The sequence below is a fragment of the Tupaia chinensis genome, unplaced genomic scaffold (genome assembly GCF_000334495.1).
Source record: "Tupaia chinensis unplaced genomic scaffold, TupChi_1.0 Scaffold000365_1, whole genome shotgun sequence".
In the NCBI taxonomy this organism is placed as follows: domain Eukaryota; kingdom Metazoa; phylum Chordata; class Mammalia; order Scandentia; family Tupaiidae; genus Tupaia; species Tupaia belangeri.
In genome coordinates this window covers 1,015,967-1,035,887 of record NW_006159862.1, presented here as the reverse complement: position 1 = coordinate 1,035,887, position 19,921 = coordinate 1,015,967, and the positions used below count along the sequence as shown (strand labels likewise).

General features: G+C 38.2%; 1 protein-coding gene across 1 annotated transcript in view; it reads right to left on the bottom strand.

Moving 5' to 3' along the window:
* The window catches only part of NCOR1 (nuclear receptor corepressor 1), a 184,559-nt gene that overhangs the window by 124,186 nt on the left and 40,452 nt on the right, over nt 1-19,921 (bottom strand). The window contains 3 exon segments of the mRNA XM_014589600.2: nt 1,316-1,429; nt 10,910-11,092; nt 16,011-16,203. Of these exon segments, the coding sequence (XP_014445086.1) occupies nt 1,316-1,429; nt 10,910-11,092; nt 16,011-16,203 (490 nt within the window).

The window sequence follows — 19,921 nt, the reverse complement described above, 5'->3', positions numbered from 1 at the left end:
TATCTTGATTTTAGCCCAGCGAAATTCATTTTAGAACTGTAGGATTAAAAAGAAAAAAAAAAAAACTTGTGTTGTTTTAAGCCACTATACTTGTGATTACTCTGTTATAAAAACCATTAAGAAATGAACATACTACTATCCAGGCGATAACCAGTAGTACATATAAACATTTTCATATATAAAAATACATATATATATATATATATATACACACACACACACACACACACACACATATGTGTGTGTGATACGTGTGCGTGTATACACACACACAAATATATGCATTATTTGGATTAAGGACTTCTGGAAGTCCACTGTTTAGCAGCTCTATTGAATTGTTTTGTTTATACTGAAGTAAGATCAATTTACCTTTAACTGCTAGTTCCTTGGCTGGTTTCTGGCCAAAAACTAACTGACATTACAAAACTGATTCACAGAATTGAGACTCAGCTTCCCAAAATCCGTAAACATTTTTTTTATTAACAATATGAAAGAGATTATTTTAATCAACCTAAAAAAAGCACAGTCTACCTAAACATCTACCCTGAACTTTGTAACTAAAGTTCAAACCATGACACAGCTATCAATTCTGAAGCTGATAATGAAGTTCATTTTCACATCCAGTGACCTATCTCTGCTGGACTGTATCCGTATTCAGCATTAAGAACCCTTTATAGGGACCAGCAGTTAGCGTAATGGCTATGTCGCTGGACTCCCATGTAGTCGACTGCGGTTCGCGTCCTGGACCCGATGGCTTAAAACTCACGCCGGGGAGCGTGTGTGTGCATGCCCAAGATCCCGAGAGGAGAATGGAGGAGAAGGGATTGCGGCGTGGCCATCCCCCCTGGGGGGTGATTTCTCACTTTCTATCTCTCTGTCTGGTGAATGCATGCGCCCTATAGCAAAAACAAAAACAAAAAACAAAAAACACCTCTCAAAAAAAAAAAAAAAAAAAAGAAACCTTTATAAAATGAAAAACTATAAAATGGCTGTTTTATATTATGTGCTGCAAAATTTGTTTGCCAGATTTATATAACAGGAGAATCAACTGATAAAATTCTACTCACTGAATAATAATAATATATAATAGTAATATAAAACAAATATTGAATAATTGAAGGTAACAAGTGTCAACTTTCTTTCAATATACAAAGAAAGAATACTTAGCTTATGCCAAGCAAATTTTATGAACATGAAAAATTTTAACAGAAATTGGGTTGTAATAGAATAATATTATAACAGAACACATTCAGAACTAGCAAAGGTGGTCGAGTGGATTTTAAAACCTGTGCTGGCAGAGATGATATGAGCTTACCCGATTCTCATCATAAATAATCTGGACAATACTACGGTGTTTCTGCTCCACAGGAGGAGGGGACACAGGCTTCTCAGGCTCAGGGGGTTTAGCTGCTTCTTCTTCGAGCTGTTGCTAAGAGACCAAGAAAGAGAGAGTCAGGCATCTGCTGCACGTCACTCCCACCAGTAATTAATCACCAGAGATAACACATGCTACTGAGAACTGCTTGTTGATTCTGCAGGGTAAGGATTTAATCTACAAGAATCTCATGGATCCAAGGGCTCAAAGAAAAACAATTTGATGTATTTTAACCAATAAGTAAACAACACAGGTCATCCACAAAAAGACAGACAGACCTGGAGAAATATCCTTTTATGTTTTAATTGTAATCAATTTAAAGCAAAATAATACAAGAAATTAAACTTAAAGGTACACTAGATACCTCTATCACAATGACTTTTTTTTTTGAGAGGTTTTTGCTATAAGGCACATGCACTTGCCAGAAAGACAGAGACAGACAGAAAGCAAGGAATCACCCTCCAAGGGGCATGGCCATGCAGCAATCTCTTCTCCTCCATTCTCCTCTCGGGATCTTGGGCGCGCACACACACATGTGCCCAGTACAATGACTTCTAATGGCACTGGACAAACAATTTGTATGTTACTGACACACAGTCTATGTTAATGTCTGGTGGCAAGAATACAGTAGAAAGGAATTTGAGGGTTAATTCTTTTTTTTTTTTAATTTTTTTTATTTATTCTTTTTTTTTTTTTTTTTTAATTTGACTAGAGAGAGACAGAGGATGAGAATGAGAGAGAGAAAGTGAGAAAGCAAGCCACCAGATTCAGGACTTGAACCCTGGTCAGCCAGAATGGAGGAAAAGCAATTGCGGCGTGGCCATCCCCTCTGGGGGGTGATTTCTCGCTTTCTATCTCTCTGTCTCTCTCTGTCTGTCTGGCAAGCGCACGCACCCTATAGCAAAAACCTCTCAAAAAAAAAAAATATATATATATATGTATGATGGGCACATGTGGAGGCAAGCCCAAAAATCCTGAAAGGGAGACCAAGACCAGAGGAAAGACTGTAACGTGACCATCCCCAGTGGAGGGAAAGTGCTTTCTTACTCCTCCTCCCCTCTGTCTGGCAAGCACATGTGCCCTCAAGCAAAATTTTAAAAATATAACACACACACAATAAAAATAAATTTAATTGGAATTTTTATTGAAACTGTATAAAATATAATTTAAATATAAAGTGAGTACACATATGGGGCCAGCAGGTGGCACAGCAGTTAAGGAGCTGGACTCCCACATGGTCGACCACAGTTCAAGTCCTGGACCTGGCAGCTTGCAACTCATACTTGGTGCGTGAGCATGCCCAAAATCCCAAGAGGAAAAGGAACTGAGGCACAGTCATCCCTGGGAGGGAGGTGGTAGTGGTGATTTTTTTGCTTTCTGTTTCTCTGTCTCTCCAGCAAGCACATGGCACCCTATGGCAAAAAACTCCCCAATATAAGCAAACAAACAAAAAACACTATTAATACTATGTTTCTATCCAGCTATGGTATATTTCTTTATTTATTCTACTTATTTTTTATACTCATCATCAAAATTTGTTGCTCCTTATATATATGGTCATATAATATACAGACACTCCTCACTTAATGACCAAATCTGTTTCTTTAACTATGCTGTTCAGTGAATTGGTTTGTAAGTGGAGAGCTGAAGGTGGATGCCTTATGGTGTGCTGTGGTGCCACAGGGTATATATTTTTGAGCAGATATCACCACACTGGAATAATGTAATTCTATCCATACAAAGAGCATACCTTAGGTGAGTGCTAGAAAGCAACAAGACACACCACAACACAATAATATAAATCCAGTGTAATCGTTTTTATTTATTCTGAATACTAGTAGGGGTAGTACAAACTTATAAATGAAATATGTACTCTAGTATGACGGTGCGCTTCATGTAGCAAATATTAACCAACTGTGAAAACAAGACAAAGACTGAGAAAGGGATTCCCAAGACTCACAAACACTGAGGAGAGAGTTCACATTCTGGAAAACTGAAGAACTAGTTATAAGTCTGAGTAGCCATTAAACAGGTAAGTCATTAAATGAGGAGTGGCTGCATCTCATTATTTCTAATTATAATAACGAGTTACATGTTATTGAACATTTCCTATGTGCCACATACTAAGCAATAGATTCCTTAACTCATAAAACAATTGTGATTCAGTTGGTGTTATTAGCAGTATTATCACCATTTTACAAGTAAGAAAACTAAAGCCAAAAAGTAAAGAAAAGAAAAGAGGAGAGGCCCAGCAGGGTCAGATATACAAAGATTTAGTAGAATTGCCAGGGATATTATTAAAATTTAACATGATACAACAAAAGCAAGAGAGTATTCTTAAAAAGAGCAGATTTGAAAACAAGCTAAGTCAAAAATTCCAGAAATAAAAATAAATAGATTTGACAACAGATTAAACATAATTGAAAAGACATGTAAGCTGGAGGGCAGATTAAATAAATTGTTCGAAATGAAGACCAAACAAGTAAGAGAATGGAAAGAGGAGCACTTAAGAGACAAGAGAAGGCAAAAGTGATGTTAAATCTAACTGAAATTTCAGGAGATAACTTGCTAGAGAAAGGGTTCTATAAAAAAGATAATGGCGGGACCTGCAGTTTGCATAATGGCTATGTCACTGGACTCTCATGTAGCTGACCGCAGTTCGAGTCCCAGACCCAGTGACTTAAATTCATGCTGGGCGCATGTGCGTGCATGCCCAAGATCCCACGAGAATGGAGAAGAAGGGACTCAGTGTGGCCATCCCCCTGGGGGGATGATTTTTCACTTTGTCTCTCTGTCTCTCTCTGTCTATCTGGTGAGCACACACGTCCTATAGCAAAAGAAAAAAAAAAAAGAGAGAGAAAGAAATGTAGATACACAAAAGAATAAAAATTAAACTAAGCACCAATGTCCTAACAATAGGAGCCATGGGACCAGAAGCTAGCGTAATGGTCTATGTCACTGGACTCCCATGTAGTCAACTGAGGTTTGAGTCCTGGACCTGGTGGCTTAAAACTCATGCCAGGCACATGTTGTGTGCTTGTCCAAGATCCCAAGAGGAGAATGGAGGAGAAGGGATTACGGTGTGGCCATCCCCCCAGGGGATGATTTCTCACTTTCTGTCTGTTTCTGTCTGTCTGGCAAGCACACACACCATATAGCAAAAACCTCCCCCCCCCAAAAAAATAGAAGCCAGAAAGAAATAGTCCATTACCAAATTAAAAAATACTCACAATAAATAGGTGTCAATAGATGGCAACATTTAAGTCACAAAAGGCAAACAAATATTAAATTTGCTAAATGGCAGACCTAAAGGATTAAAGGATATTGTTCAAGCAGAAGAGTGCTCCCCAAGACAAAAGATCTGAGTTGTAAGAAGAAAGATGAACAAATAAAATGACAGTATATGGGTAAGCCTAAACAAAAATTGACTATATGAAATAACAATGTCTTCGGCAGTTTTTTTTTTTTTTAAAGAACAAACTAAAATATACAACAATGGTGTCAGAGTGAGGAGAAATAAGACAGAGATCCATATGTACTGTGCCCTCAAACTGTTAAAAAAGAATGTTAAGAATTTTAGGCATAACTAAGTTATATAGGCATGTTAAAATGTCTAAAGAACAACTGAAAATAAAGAAATTATGTACTAAAGCCAAACTAGTAGGGAAGAAGAAAATAAGACAAATAGCACAAAAGAAGGACAAGAAAAAACAAATAAGGGTACCAACATGAGCATAAAAAAGGACAGAGCATAGTTTAAAATAACTGAGCTATCAACCAGTCACCATAATCAATACAAAAAAACTCATTCATTCTGTGGAAAAACTGGTCCCCAGGCAGTTAAAATAAACAAACAAACAGCTATATACTATTGATACATAAATATAAGGGAAGAGAAAGCAAAAGGAAGTAAACCAATAAACTAATCAATGTCAACAAAACACTTATCTAATTATCAGGCAAAACAACTTTTATGGTAAAAAGCAGTACTAGAGGAGACAGCAGATGGCATAGTGGTTAAGGCACCGGACTCCCACATCACTAACTACAGTTCAAGTCCCGGACCTGGTGGCTTGCTTTCTCACTTTCTCTCTCTCTCTCAAGTGCAAATGCCCTATAGCAAATTTCTTTAAATAATAAATAAAATTAAGTTAAAAAAATCCTGACAATTCCTAGAAAAAAATGGACAAATCCAAAATCAAAATGATAATTAATCAGGTGCTGACATAAATTAAAGATATATTTAGATTTCTGAAAAGTAAAAACATTATTTTCCAATATAATCAGGATATTTACAAAAACTAAACACTACGGTAGGCCAAAAATTAAAATCCAAAAAACCTTCACAAGCCAGACTATGAAAGAGACACAATGCATGACCCCTCTCAATATATACAGAATGTCTGTACTTTATGGCAGAACCTTAAAGACTGGAAGATACAACAACACAGAGGGCAAGTGTAGATACCAGAGACTGCATAGGAGGAGGTAGAAAGCAGGGGATGGGAGGGAGGAGCACAGGAAAAGGACCTCTAACAGATAAAAATACAGAACGTTATCTGTAAAGAATAACGTATTTGGTCATCAGAAAAGTCATGGCGCATTTTTGTTTTTCTAAGCAAAAATGTGTCATGACTTTTCTGATATATAATAATATATTTTTACCTTGTTCACTATGCAATGCCTACATGCTTTAAAAAAAAACATTGTATCCTGTTAAGATGAATAATGATTACATGTAAAAATATAAATAAAACAAAAAATTTTGTAAGATTTACACAGTCCACATTCTTTGGCCACAATAAAGAAATCAAGCGACCAAAAATAACCAAGGAAAAAAATGTATACCTAGAAGTTAAAAAACAATTCAAATACAGAGGTCAAAAAAAGAAAGAATCAGTCTAGCCACAGTAGCAGCCACTGCTGCTCAGGAGGCTTAGGCCACACAGGAGTCCTGGGTTCTATTCCTGGCTTTCCCTAAAAGGTAGGCACAGTGGCATGCACCTACACTCCCAGAAACTCAGGAATGAGACTCAGAGGACTACAAGCTGTGGCCAGTGTGGCAACATAGTGGGACTCTAAGAGAACCAGCATCATGGCACATGCCTATGGTCCCAGTTACTCAAGGATACTGAGGCAAGACTGTGACATAGAAAAAAGAAATCAAGAAAACAAAACACCACATATACATGCACGCAAATTACAATGGACAACAGAAAACAGTACAAATTAAAACATGTCCGGTGTGGTCAAAAGAGAAGAAAAAAGCTAAAAAAAAATTAATGTTCCAAGTTATAAAGTTATAAAAACTTTCATTAAAACTATAAAACCAGGGACCAGCAGTTAGCGTAATGGCTATGTCACTGGACTCCCACGTAGTCGACCATGGTTCGAGTCCCGGACCCGGTGGCTTAAACTCACGCCGGGCGCGTGTGTGTGTGTGTGCCCAAGATCCTGAGAGGAGAATGGAGGAGAAGGGATTGCGGCGTGGCCATCCCCCCTGGGGGGTGATTTCCTGCTTTCTGTCTCTCTGTCTCTCTCTGTCTGGCGAGCGCACGCGCCCTATAGCAAAAACCTCTCAAAAAAAAAAAAAAAAAAACAAACTATAAAACCAAAGAAAGGAAACAAGCAGCAGAAACTTAGGATATAGAAGATATAATTATATTGCCAAAAATGAGGTTAAATAAAGCTTCTTTCAAGAAGAAATTGAACTGGGACCAGCAATTAACATAACGGCTATGTCGCTGGACTCCCATGTAGTCGACCACGGTTAGTGTCCCAGACCCAGTGGCTTAAAACTCACGCCGGTTGCGTGTGCGTACGTGTCCAAGATCCCGAGAGGAGAATGGAGGAAAAGGGACTGTGGCATGGCCATCCCCCCTGGGGGTGATTTCTCGCTTTCTGTCTCTCTGTCTTTCTGGTGAGTGTAAGCACGCTATAGCAAAAACCTCTCCAAAAAAAAAAAAAGGAAGAAGAAATTGAACTCAATTTAAAAAAAGAAAAAAGAAAAAAAACCTGAAGAGGAGTAATGGATAAGGAAGTTGGGTCCCACATGGCTATTTGCATGTTTCGAGTCCCAGACCTGGTGGCTTGAAAAATGTGCCCAGTGCATGTGCGTGCGTGCCAAAATTTCAAGAGGAGAATGGAGAAGGGATTGTGATGTGGCCATCCTCCCTGGGGAATCATTTCTCACTTTCTTTCTCTCCCCCACTCCAATAGCTAGCTCATGCATGTTGTGGCAAAGGAAAAAAAAAAAAAAAAAAAAAAAAAAAAGAAAAGAAAAGAAAAGAAAGAAAGAAAAAAAAGACAGGAAAAAAAAAACAAAAAACGGTGAATCACTAGTTAAAAATACCTGCACCAAGAGGCCAACAGGCAGAGTGGTGGTTAAGGTGCTGGATCCCATGTGGCAAACTCTTTGGTTCCAGTAGTGGACCCAATAGCTTGAGAAACACACAGGGCACAGGGCACATCTGTGTGCATGCTCAAAATTCTGAGAGAATGGGGGAGAAGGAACTGCTGTATGGCCATCCCCTTGAGGGGTGATTTCTCACTTTCCCTCTCTCTGTCTAGCTCCTCTAGTGAGCACACATGCCCTATGGCAAAAATCAGAAAGAACTAAACAAAACTACATCAATAAAATCTCCACTAGATCCAGCCAATTCTATCAGAATTTAAGTTCTGAGAAACACTCAAGGCACAGACAATAACAATGTTAAACTGTTTGGGACTTTATATAATAGAAATGTTATAACATTAGCATTATTTATTATCCAACTGGACAAGAATAGTCCAAAAAAGATCATTACAGGGTGATCTACATCTCAGATAAAAAATCCCTGGGACCAACAGTTAGAGTAATGGCTATTTCACTGGACTCCAATGTAGTTGACTGAGGTTCGAATCCTGGGCTCGGTAGCTAAAACTCACACCGGGCACGTGTGCATGTGTACCTAAGATCCCGAGGAGAATGGAGGAGAAGGAATTGTGGCATGGCCACCCTCCCCGGGGGGTGATTTCTCACTTCTTTCTGTCTCCCTGTCTCTCTCTTTCTGGCGAGCGCACACGCCCTATAGCAAAAAACCTCTCCAAAAAAAAAAAAAAAAAAAGAAAAAAAAATCCCAAAATAATATTGCTAAATCAAATCCAGCAATTTATTTTAAAAAAAAAAAATTACCATTAAGGTCAGACCTAAAAATGAACAGATGATCTAATGCTAGAAAAACAAGTAAAGTAATTCATTAAATTTACAGTCTAAAAAAAGAAAAACTCATCAGCAAACACATGGAAAAAGTATTCAATAAAATTCAACATTCTTCCATGATTAAAACCTTTACACACTTAGGAAGAAAAGAGAATTTTCTTTTTTTTTTTTTTTGAGAAGGGACTACAGTGCGGCCATACCCCTTAGCAGGGTGATATATCACGTTCCCTCTCACTGTCTTTCTCTAGCAAGGGTACACACCCTATGGCAAAAATCTTAATTTTTTTTTTTAACTTTACAAAAAGTTAACTTTATTATTTTTTTAGGAGAGACTTTTGCTATAGGACATGTGCATTCACCAAGAAGACCAAGAGATAGAAAGCGATTTCCATTAAGAAATAAAACAATACAATTCGTAGAAAAAATATTAAAGTGTCAATCTCTGTGACCTTTGTGTTAGGCAATGGTTCTTAGATATGACAACAAAAGCACAAAGTGACCAAAAAAAAAAAAAAAAGAAAAACACGTATACATCAAAAAGTCTACTAACAGGAAAATGAAAAGACAATCTACAGAAAACAAGAAAGTATCTATAAGTCACATATCTGATGAGATGCTGCAATGGATGCCACAATCCCTTCTCCTCTAAGGGTTTTGGGCACACACGCACATGTGTCCAGTGTGAGTTTTGTTTTTGCCTTTTTTTTTTTAAGAGATATTTTTACTACAGGGTACATGTGCTTGCTAGAAAGGCAGAGCAAGACGTAAAAGGAGAAATCACTCCCCGGGGGAGATGGCCACACTGCAATACCTTCTCCATTCCCCTCTTGAGATTTTGGGCATACACAACGCCCAGCATGAGATTTAAGCCACTGGCTGGGGACTTGAACCTCAGTCAACTACATGGGAGTCCAGAGATATAACGATTATGCCATCTGCTGGCCCCAGCTCCGGCAAGAGTTCTAAGTTGGCGGGTCTGGAACTCAAACTGCAATCGACTACGTGGGAGTCCAGTCACATAACCATTATGCCATCTGCTGGTCCTACAAAAAGTTAACTTTAAAAAAAAAGAAAAAAGAAAAAAAATTAAATTCCTCTGCCTGCAGCCACTCTGAATAGTATTCTCAAAATAAGCTGAAGAAATGTATTTTCAGGTTGTATATTTTGGTTCCCCAGCATCTAGGATTCAGAATATTTATAAAGATTTCATACTAGTCAGCAACAGAAAGACAACCCAATTAAATAACATGCAAAAGATCTGAATGAACATCTCTCTAGACAAGATATACAAATAAATAATAAATAAGTAAACTTTAAAACAATCACTGAGAGTCATTTTATATCTACTTGGAAAAAAATCAAGGCAAGGATGTGCACAAACTAGTACTCTAAATGCTACCAGTGGAAATATAAAATGGTGCGCCCATTTCAGCAGATTTGGTATCATCTAATATACCTGGAGACGTGTGTAACCTCAGGCCAAGAAATGCCATTTCTGGGCATATGCCCTAGAAACTGTCTTTACACAGAAACAGAACTAATGTTTGAAACAGCCAAAAAAAACTAGAAAAAAAATCTAAACATCAAAACTAGAATGGGGACCAGCAGTTGGCGTAATGGCTATGTCGCTGGACTCCCATGTAGTCGACCACGGTTTGTGTCCCGGACCCGGTGGCTTAAAACTCACGCTGGGCGCGTGTGCATGCGAGCCCAAGATCCCGAGAGGAGAACGGAGGAGGAGGGACTGTGGCGTGGCCATCCCCCCCGGGGGGTGTTTTCTCGCTTTCTGTCTCTCTCTCTCTCTCTGTCTGTCTGGTGAGCACACGCGCCCTATAGCAAAAACCTCTCAAAAAAAATAAAACCTAGAATGAACAAATTTTGCTATCTACAATTATATATTCAGACAATACAGAAGAAGAATTGAGTGGATAAAACTAAGGAAACTAACAGTAAACAAAACAAGAAAATACATAAAATGATTCTTTTTTTTTTTTTTTTAAGTTTATTTGCTCCTTGAGCGAGAGAGAGATAGCACCCTAAATAGGGTCTTGATACTGTGACCTGGCTTCAGCCAGCTCTGTATTAGGGACACACATGTGCCCAGAATACTCAGGAAGGTCTCCAGACATGAACCTAGAACATTCCTATGTGGGTTCAACCTCAGTGAACATCATGTTATAACAGTGTGCCACCATCTGGAACCCAAAGCAAGATTCCTTGTATGTAAAGTTCCAACATGTAAAAAATTCAACATTATCTTCTTTAGGGAGACAAATATGTACTCTTAGAATATATTAAGCAGAAAAAAGGAAAAAAAAAAAAAAAGCACTTACTTGCTTCTTTTTCAGTTTAAGGATCTGCTGTTCTACTTTTGCAATTTCTCGATCTACACGATCCATACTCTGTATTAACTCTTCCTTTGAAAGTTTGGATGGTGAGGCATTTTGGTCATCTCCACATGGCTGCCCAGAGATTGGAGAGGATGGAGCTTCATGTTTGCCTCCAAATGCTGGATCCTTTAGGAAAGAAAAGCAAGAACAACAATTTATTTCTCACTAACGGCCAAAGTTAGCATCAAGATTTTCTTAACTAAAGTCAATTTTAAAACAGCAGAGTTGGGACAGCAGGTGCTACAGTGGTTACAGTGCTGAACTCCCACCAACCACAGTTCGAATGTCAGACCAGCAGCTTGAAACTCACACCAGGTGCATGTGCATGCGTGTTCAAAGAAGAATGGAGGAAAAAGGATTACAGCGTGGCCCTCCCCCTGGGAGATGATTTCTGTCTCACCAGCAAGCACACATGCCCTATAGCAAAAACCTCTCTAAAATAAATAAATGAATTAAATTAAAACAGAGTTATGTGAACTATTTCTCTAATAACAGTCTTTTAGCACTAATTTTCATATTCACAAAGACCATAGATACTTATACCACTCTTACAGTGTAGATGTATCAGCACAAAGTCAATCTTTGGCAGCCTTAAGTCCTATAGAAAGAGAAAGACAAAGAGACAGACAGACAGTCCTCACTCTGCAATCTACCCCAGTCTCAATCAGCCCAGATTACAGGCAAGCACGCAAACCCCATGTGCAGAGGGAGACCGCAAGATGAGAGCCGGAGATCTTCCTGTGTAGAAACTTAAGCAATTTGTTTTATGTTAAACATTTAACTGGAAAGGAACTCAGTGGAAAATATTTATTGTTAATACTAGTTCTTAGGACATGCATCAGAAACATCTGAGGAGTACTTAAAAAATCTGAATCGAAATATAATGTGTTTTACTATTATACATATTTTTCTATAACACAAATTAGCTCACATGCATATGGAAGGACACTGATACTAACATAACAAGAAAGCCCTGATGGTTTACTAAAGATTTTTCCCTGCACATTAATATTTCAGTGTTCTCAGGAGCAAGATTTTTCATAATTAAAATACTTCACAATGAAAAATAAGCAAATAAATAAAGTTAAATAAAATTTAAAAAGGGGGGATGGCAGGTGGCATGTGGTTAAGGGCACTGAAATCCCACATGACTGACCACTGTTCAACACCCAGACCTGGTGCATTACTTTGTCACTCTGCCCCCCCTCAGTCAAATAAAAAATAAGTGAGTAAATAAATAAATAAAGTTAAATAAAATTAAAAAAAGAAAAGACACTTCACAATACATGAAGATCTTTAAAATATTGGAAGTTCTACATTTAGTCTTCATGAATACACGTTATAGCTGGTTTAGTGAATTAAAAAATAGCTACATTTGTCACAGTGTTAATGAAGATTTGAGTGTTAAAAAGACACCCTGATGACATCTCGGTATGTTTTATTTTTTAAAGAATTATTTATTTAATTTTGTTATTATTATTTGTTTTTAATTTGACCAGAGAGAGACAGAGAGAGGGAATGTAAGAAAGTAAGCTACCGGGTCTGAGACTCAAACTGCAGTCTGCCATGTGGGAGTCTAGTGCCTTAAGTCTAGTGCCTTAACCACTATGAATCTGACCCCTACACGTCACATTTTAATAAACAAAGATCCCTCTCTGCCAAGAAAAATTCTAGCTATAAATTGTATTTCTGATCATATATTCAACCTTAAAAAACAAGCTTTATTTGCTATATTTAAAATTTTTCTCTAACTTTTAATGCAAATCAAACTTTTTTTTTCATTCCCACAAACTGTATTACAGATATTTCACATGGTGATGTGCGCCTCAAAACCTCCAGAAGTTTAGCTAGTTTCTACCTTCTCACAAAGAGCTTTTCCATACCCAACTTGCTATTTTAATTAAAAGTGGAAAGGAGAGTATAATGGACACTCTTTTATCCTTCATCCAGATACACCAGTTGTTAATAGTTATATTTGCTTTCTCTCAATATAGGGCCCGTGCACTCATCAGAAAGACGGAGAAACACAGAGACAGAAAGCGAGAAATCACCTCCCTAGGGGGGATGGTCACGCCACAATCCCTCCTCCTCCATTCTCCTCTCAGGATCTTGGGCATGCACGCACACGTGCCCAGCGTTGAGTTTTAGCCGCTGGGTCTGGGACTCGAACCGTAGTCGGCTATGTGGGAGTTCAGTAACATAGCCATTATGCTAACTGCTGGTCCCTATTTACTATCCTTAAACTCACTTTTCACTGCATGAAAACTCAAAGAAAATACATACTTTATCAAATATTAGGCTACAAAAGGTAACTTGCTGAAAAAATAAACCTTAAGCCCTATAGCAAAAATCTCTCTCTAAAACATAAACAAACAGAAGGGGATAATGGTTTATACTAATATAACGCTTTTAAAAATTCACAATACATGTCACAAAATATAACTAAATATTAAATTTATCTACTTATGAAAGATCTCGATGACAAAAACACTTTACACCTATGGTCTAAATATTTTTTTTTTCTTTTTTCTGAAGAGGTTTTTGCTATAGGGCACATGCGCTCGCCAGACAGACAGAGAGAGACATAGAAACAGAAAGCGAGAAATCACCCCCCAGGGGAGATGGTCACGCTGCAATCCCTTCTCCTCCATTCTCCTCTCGGGATCTTGGACACGCACGCACATGCACCTGGCGTGAGTTTAAGCCACTGGGTCTGGGACTCGAACCGCAGTTGACTACATGGGAGTCCAGTGACAGCCATATGCTAACTGCTGGTCCCTGCTTTAAATAAATTTTTTGAGATGAAAAGGGCGGTTATTGTAAAGTTATATGTAATCCAATGTAACATAAAGAAGATTATGATGATAATAAAAAAAAAGGGCGGTTATTAGCCTATGTCAGTAAAAAGGTTAAAACTTTTCAAAGTGTCTTTTTAATTTATTCTTGTTTTCCCTATTCTACCTCTAACCCTAACCCTAATTAATTCTTTCTAAAAGAAATATTTATTTAGTATATTAAGGCCCAGGTACTCCCTAATTTACAGATCGAATAATAATGAAAACTATTGAAAAGATAAAAAACAAAAAACCAAGGGTGTAATACATGAGCACACCTTTTACAAGAAGGTAACAATAAACACGAGGGAGGACCCAGCAGGTGGCGTAATGGCTAAGGCGCTAGACTCCCACATGACTGACCAAGGTTCAAGTCCCAGACCCAGGTGCACATCTGTGCATACATGCTTAAAATCCCAAGAGAATGAAGAAGAAAGGACTGTAGCATGACCATTCCCCCTAGTGGTGATTTCTGACTTTCTCTCTGGGGTCTCCAGCAAGCACACATGTCCTATAACAAAAAAATCTCTCTAAAAAATAAACGCAAGGAAATAATGGCTTATACTAATGGAACTCATTCAGAAATTTACAGCATATGTCAAAATATAACTAAATATTAAAAGTTATGTCTAATTGACTACATGGGCATGACAACTAAAGTTAATAATAATGTATTATATACTTTAGAACCGCTAAGACAATAATTTTATATAGTCTCACCACAAAAAAATGATAACTATGTGAGGTGATAAACATGTTAATCAGCTTGATTTTGATTATTCCACAATGTTTAAGTAAAATATCACACTGTACACCATAATACATACAATTTTTATGCATCAACAGTATCTTTTTTTTTTTAAGAGAAATTTTTGCGATAAAACGCATGCGCTTGTCAAGAAAAAGGGAGAAATCCCCGCCCACCTCCCCCCAAGCAAGATGGCCACACCATAATCCCTTCTCTTTCATTCTCCTCTTGGGATCCTGGGGGTACAGACACACGCAGCCAGTGTAAGTTTTAAGCCACCAGGTCCAGGATTCGATTTGGACTGGTTGACTACAAGGAAATCCTGCAACCATTCCACCATCTGCTAGTCCCATCAAAGATATCTTAATTGAATGGGGAAAGGGTTCGTTAATTCTTTTTTTTTTTAAAGAGAGAGTAAGAGAGAAGGAGAGGAAGAGATAGGTTTTTCTTTTCTTTTTTTTTTTTGGAGAGAGATTTTTGCTATAGGGCGCGTGTGCTCATCATACAGAGAGAGAGAGAGAGACAGAGACAGAAAGCGAGAAATCACCCCCCAAGTGGGATGGCCACACCGCAATCCCTTCTCCTCCATTCTCCTCTCAGGATCTTGGGCACACATGCACACGCACCTGGCGTGAGTTTTTAAGCCACTGGGTCCGGGACGCAAACCGTAGTCAACTACATAGGAGTCCTGCGACATAGCCATTACACTAACTGCTAGTCTCAGGGTTTATTTCTGAGTTAGAATTTGGGTCACTTTTTTGCTCTGTATTTTCACATTTTTCTCTAAGTATGTGTTACTTATAAAAATTAAGAACAGTTTTATTTTTCTCTTTAAGAATGATAGGCAGAGTTAAGCCTTACTGAAAAATATGTTTTATCCTACATAGTATGTTAATAAGTTGCTACTGAATTTACAATGCTTATTTAAAATTTAAATTTAATAAAATGGGCAGTTTTTTTTAAAAAAAGAATTATTTTATTTAACTTTATTTATTTATTTATTTATTTTCATTTGACCAGAGAGGAACATAGAAAGAGAGAAAGTGAAAATGCAAGCCACCAGGTCCAGGATTCAAACCATGGTCGGTCATGTGGGAGTACAGTACCCTTAACTACCACACCACTTGCCAGCCTCAAAATGGGAAGTATTATGTATCTCTGATCACATTTTATAGCCCAGTCAGCCAGTATAAAATGTTAAAGAATTATACGATAGAAATCCTTCTCTACAGCAGTCCTCAGGTTGTTTTCACTTACCAGAAAGTCAGAAGTACTGACCTTAAAAGTCTGCAACGTTAAGTCTGTGGTTTTTAGTTTAGTTTAACAAAATTTTTACTTTCTCATACCATTAACCTTTAGAGACTAGATAATTGGACTTCCATTTTAGGCACTGTGCCTGAACATGGCTAAATAAACATTATAGACCTATTAACTCCACGAGGGTAAGAGAACAAATATTTACCTTCTTAGCATCTGCAGAAGACCGCAACCCTTCTGGCAGCGAGTGTACTAAAGGTAAAACCGCGGCACTGACACGTTGAAAATGGGAATCAGAAACCTGCTCCAGGCGTGGTCGTTTGGATTCCAATGAATCATGATCCACCGGGGATGGGCCTGGGTGAAACTGTTCATATCCAGTTCTCCTTTCTTGAGGCCTAATACATACAAAGGAAATAAACACTTGAAAATTTTTAGATGATATACAACTCTCTGCTGACAGCCCTGGTTAGACTTTGGAGCAAATGAAATGATAATGCTTACTTTCAAAGGAAACTCCTGCTCCTTCTTCCCTCGTCTCCAAAGAATATATGAGGATACTTTTAAAAATTTGCAGAAAAGTAGGATTAAAGTAAAAGAAATGTATGCACTGTTTTTCCATAAGATGCATTTTCCATGAACTTTTGGAAGACCTGGTGAACAACTCCCTATTGTACTACTGAACATGTGATAGAAAATGTTTCTTTGGTGGAGGGGTGATGAAAAACAATCTAGAAATGAAAGATGTAACAGAAGATTTCAATTTGCAAAAAAAAATTAAAGTTGCTCAAGAATATCCATTAAAAAAACTTTCTTGGGTGGGAAGAGGTTTTGCCTTAAGGCACTGCGCTCACTACATGGGAGTTCAGCGACATAGCCATCACGCTAACTGCTGGTCCCAAGAATTCCATTATCGGGAACCAGCAGTTAGCATGATGGCTATGTCGCTGGACTCCTATGTAGTTGACCGTGGTTCGCGTCCCGGACCCGGTGGCTTATAACTCACTCCAGGCACGTGTGCGTGCGTGCCCAAGATCCCGAGAGGAGAATGGAAGAGAAGGGATTGCAGCATAACCATCCCCCTGGGGGGGTGATTTCTCGCTTTCTGTCTCTCTGTCTCTCTCTGTCTGTCTGGTGAGCGCATGCGTCCTATAGCGAAAACCTCTCAAAAAAAAAAAAAAGAATTCTATTATCTTCTTAAAATACAGTGAGATATGGGAACCAGCAGTTAGCGTAATGGCTATGTTGCTGGACTCCCATGTAGTCAACCGCAGTTCGCGTCCCGGACCCGGTGGCTTAAAACTCACGCCAGGCGCAGGTGCGTGCGTGCCCAAGATCCCAAGAGGAGAATGGAGGAGAAGGGACTGCGGTGTGACCATCCCCCCTGGGGGGTGATTTCTCACTTTCTGTCTCTATGTCTCTCTCTGTCTGTCTGGCGAGTGCACGTGCCCTATAGTGAAAACCTCTCCAAAAAAAAAAAAAATAAAGTGATATGAAAAACAGGGTAGAAAAACAGGGCCGGCAGGTGGCCTGGTGGTTAGAGGCACTGGATTCCCACATGGCCAACCATGGTTTGAGTACCTGACCTCCTAGTGGCTTGCTTTCTCACTTCCCCTTTCTCTCTCTCTCTCTCTCTCTGGTCAAATTAACAAAATAATAATAACAAATGGAATTAAATAAATATTTTTTTAAATGGTAGAGGAAGGAAGATTTATACACAAGGGTGATTGCTTTTGCCAATTTTATTTAGTATGATAATGTAACTTCTTGTCAGAGCATTAGACAAGAAAAACAAATAAAAGACATCCAAATAAGAAAGGAAAAAGTGAAAGTATTTCTGTTCACAGACAACATGATCTCATGTAGAAAACCCCGAAGAATCCGCCAAAAACCCATTAGCACTAATAAGCAGATACAACAAAGTTGTAAAATATAAAACCAACACACAAAACTCAGCTGTATTTTATCTACTAGCATTGAATATTCCAAAAACAAAATTAAGAAAACAATTCAAGGGCTAGCCACTGGCACAGTGGTTGGGGCAGGTGGATACCATATGGCTGAGTACAGGTCAAGTTCCAAACTTAGTGGCTTGAGAAACCCACCAGGTGTATGTACAAAGGTGCTCAAAACCCTAAAGAGGGAAAGGAATGGAGGAGCGAAGACCGCCATCTGGCTATGCTCCCTTCTGGGGCACTTTATTACTTTCCTTCCCCCATCTCTCTTTCTCTGTCTCTTTCTGGAGAATGTACTTAAAGCAAACTTTAAAATAATAATAATAATAAAAATTCCATTTAAAATAGCACCTGAGAGAATAAAAAATAAATTTTACCAAAAAGGCTCTAATTTTCAATGCTAAAAATTATAAAACATAGCTGGGAGAATTAAAAGAAAATTTAAATAAACTGTAAAAAAAATCTTAAGGTTTATGTACTGGAAGGTTTAATAATACTATTCAGATGACAATGCACACAAAATGACCTATAGTACTTTCTTTTTTTTTTTTTTTTTTTTTTAGGAGATTTTTGCTATAGGGCACACGTACTCACTAGAGAGACAGAAAACAAGAAATCACCCACTGGGGGGATGGCCATGCCATAATCCCTTCTCCTCCATTATCCTCTTGGGATCTAGAGCACACATGTACACACACCCAGCATGAGGTTTAAGCTGCTGGGTCTGAGACTTGAATCGCAGTCAACTACATGGGAGTCTAGCAATGTAATCATTAAGCCATCTGCTGGTCCTCAGATTCAACGTACTTTTTATCAAAATCCTTATGGCGTTTTCATAGAAATGGAAAAACATCATATAATTCATATGGTATCTCAAGGGACCCCAAATAGCCAAAGAATCTTAGAAAAGAAGAACAAACTAGGAGAACTGAGTTCATAGTTTCATACCCTACTACAAAGTTACAGTTGATTACAATTATTATTTTAATTGAAAATTCATCCTCCACTAAGCAGTGAGAGATAATCAAAAGTTAGGATATACCATTACATTTGAGAAAGAAAATAGTTTAAAGTCATCTAAGCAATGAGGAGAGCTTCTAAAACTGGCCCAAATAGGTACATGTATAGTTTCTGTAAGGCCCACTATACACCTATCTAAAGTAACTGCTCAAGGGCACATCTTAACAAAGAATTCTCTGACTAGCTGACACTGAAACAAAACTACCCTGAATCACCACAGACTGCATTTTATTCACTGTCACCCCACCTCCTGCTTGTTACTGGAATATTACTGGAATGTCTGATGTAGAAACATCAGAAAGCCAACCAGAAGCTTGTACTACAGTCTTGTAAACCAATGTCAGCTGTTAGGGGAAAAGTAAACTTTTTTAACTCCCTCCTTTCCCATTTTCCCTATAAAAGAAAACTCCCAAGCACCACCATTTCAAAAAATTGGCTAGTTTTCTAGAGGCTCTGCTTCCTGGATAGCCATCCATATGTTTTAGCTTTGAATAAATCTTCTACTTGCTTAACAAGCTCCAGTCAGTCTTCTTTGAAACAGACTGGCGGGTTAGAGGTCAGACCTGTCAATATGGCACACAGAAGCCTGCCAGCCCTCAAGATTTTGCATTAGATTTCACAAGGTCGTCTTTTTATGAGCAAATGTGATCCTGTGAACAGGACCTGGCATGTAACGCCAGGCTTGAATTTCAATCCAAGTTGCCCCCTCAGCTAGAGACTCTTCTTTAGGTCACATCTTACAATGGTGTAACTTCCAAGTGTTAAAATTCACTTCCAGCAACTCTTCCTGTCAGATTTATTAAAGGTAGAAGGAGAAGCATACCCAGTACTGAAAAGAACCTCAGGCAAAGGACAACTAAGAAAGACACTGTGTATGCGAAGCTCTATCAAGAAATCATTTCCCCCCATTTCGGCAATTACAATTCATTTTAGAAGAATGAAACTACTTTTGCATAAGTAAACATGTAACTTAACAATGTTTAAGATTTCTAAAAATCTAAATGTATTATGAAAATCTTTGTAAAAACAAAGACAATCTTCTACTGAGAGTCCTCTGGTGGAGCTAAGCAGGAAATTTAAATGTAAATAAATGCATCTGTCTTTTAAAAACTAACACCAATAGAAAGATACAGTTACTTGG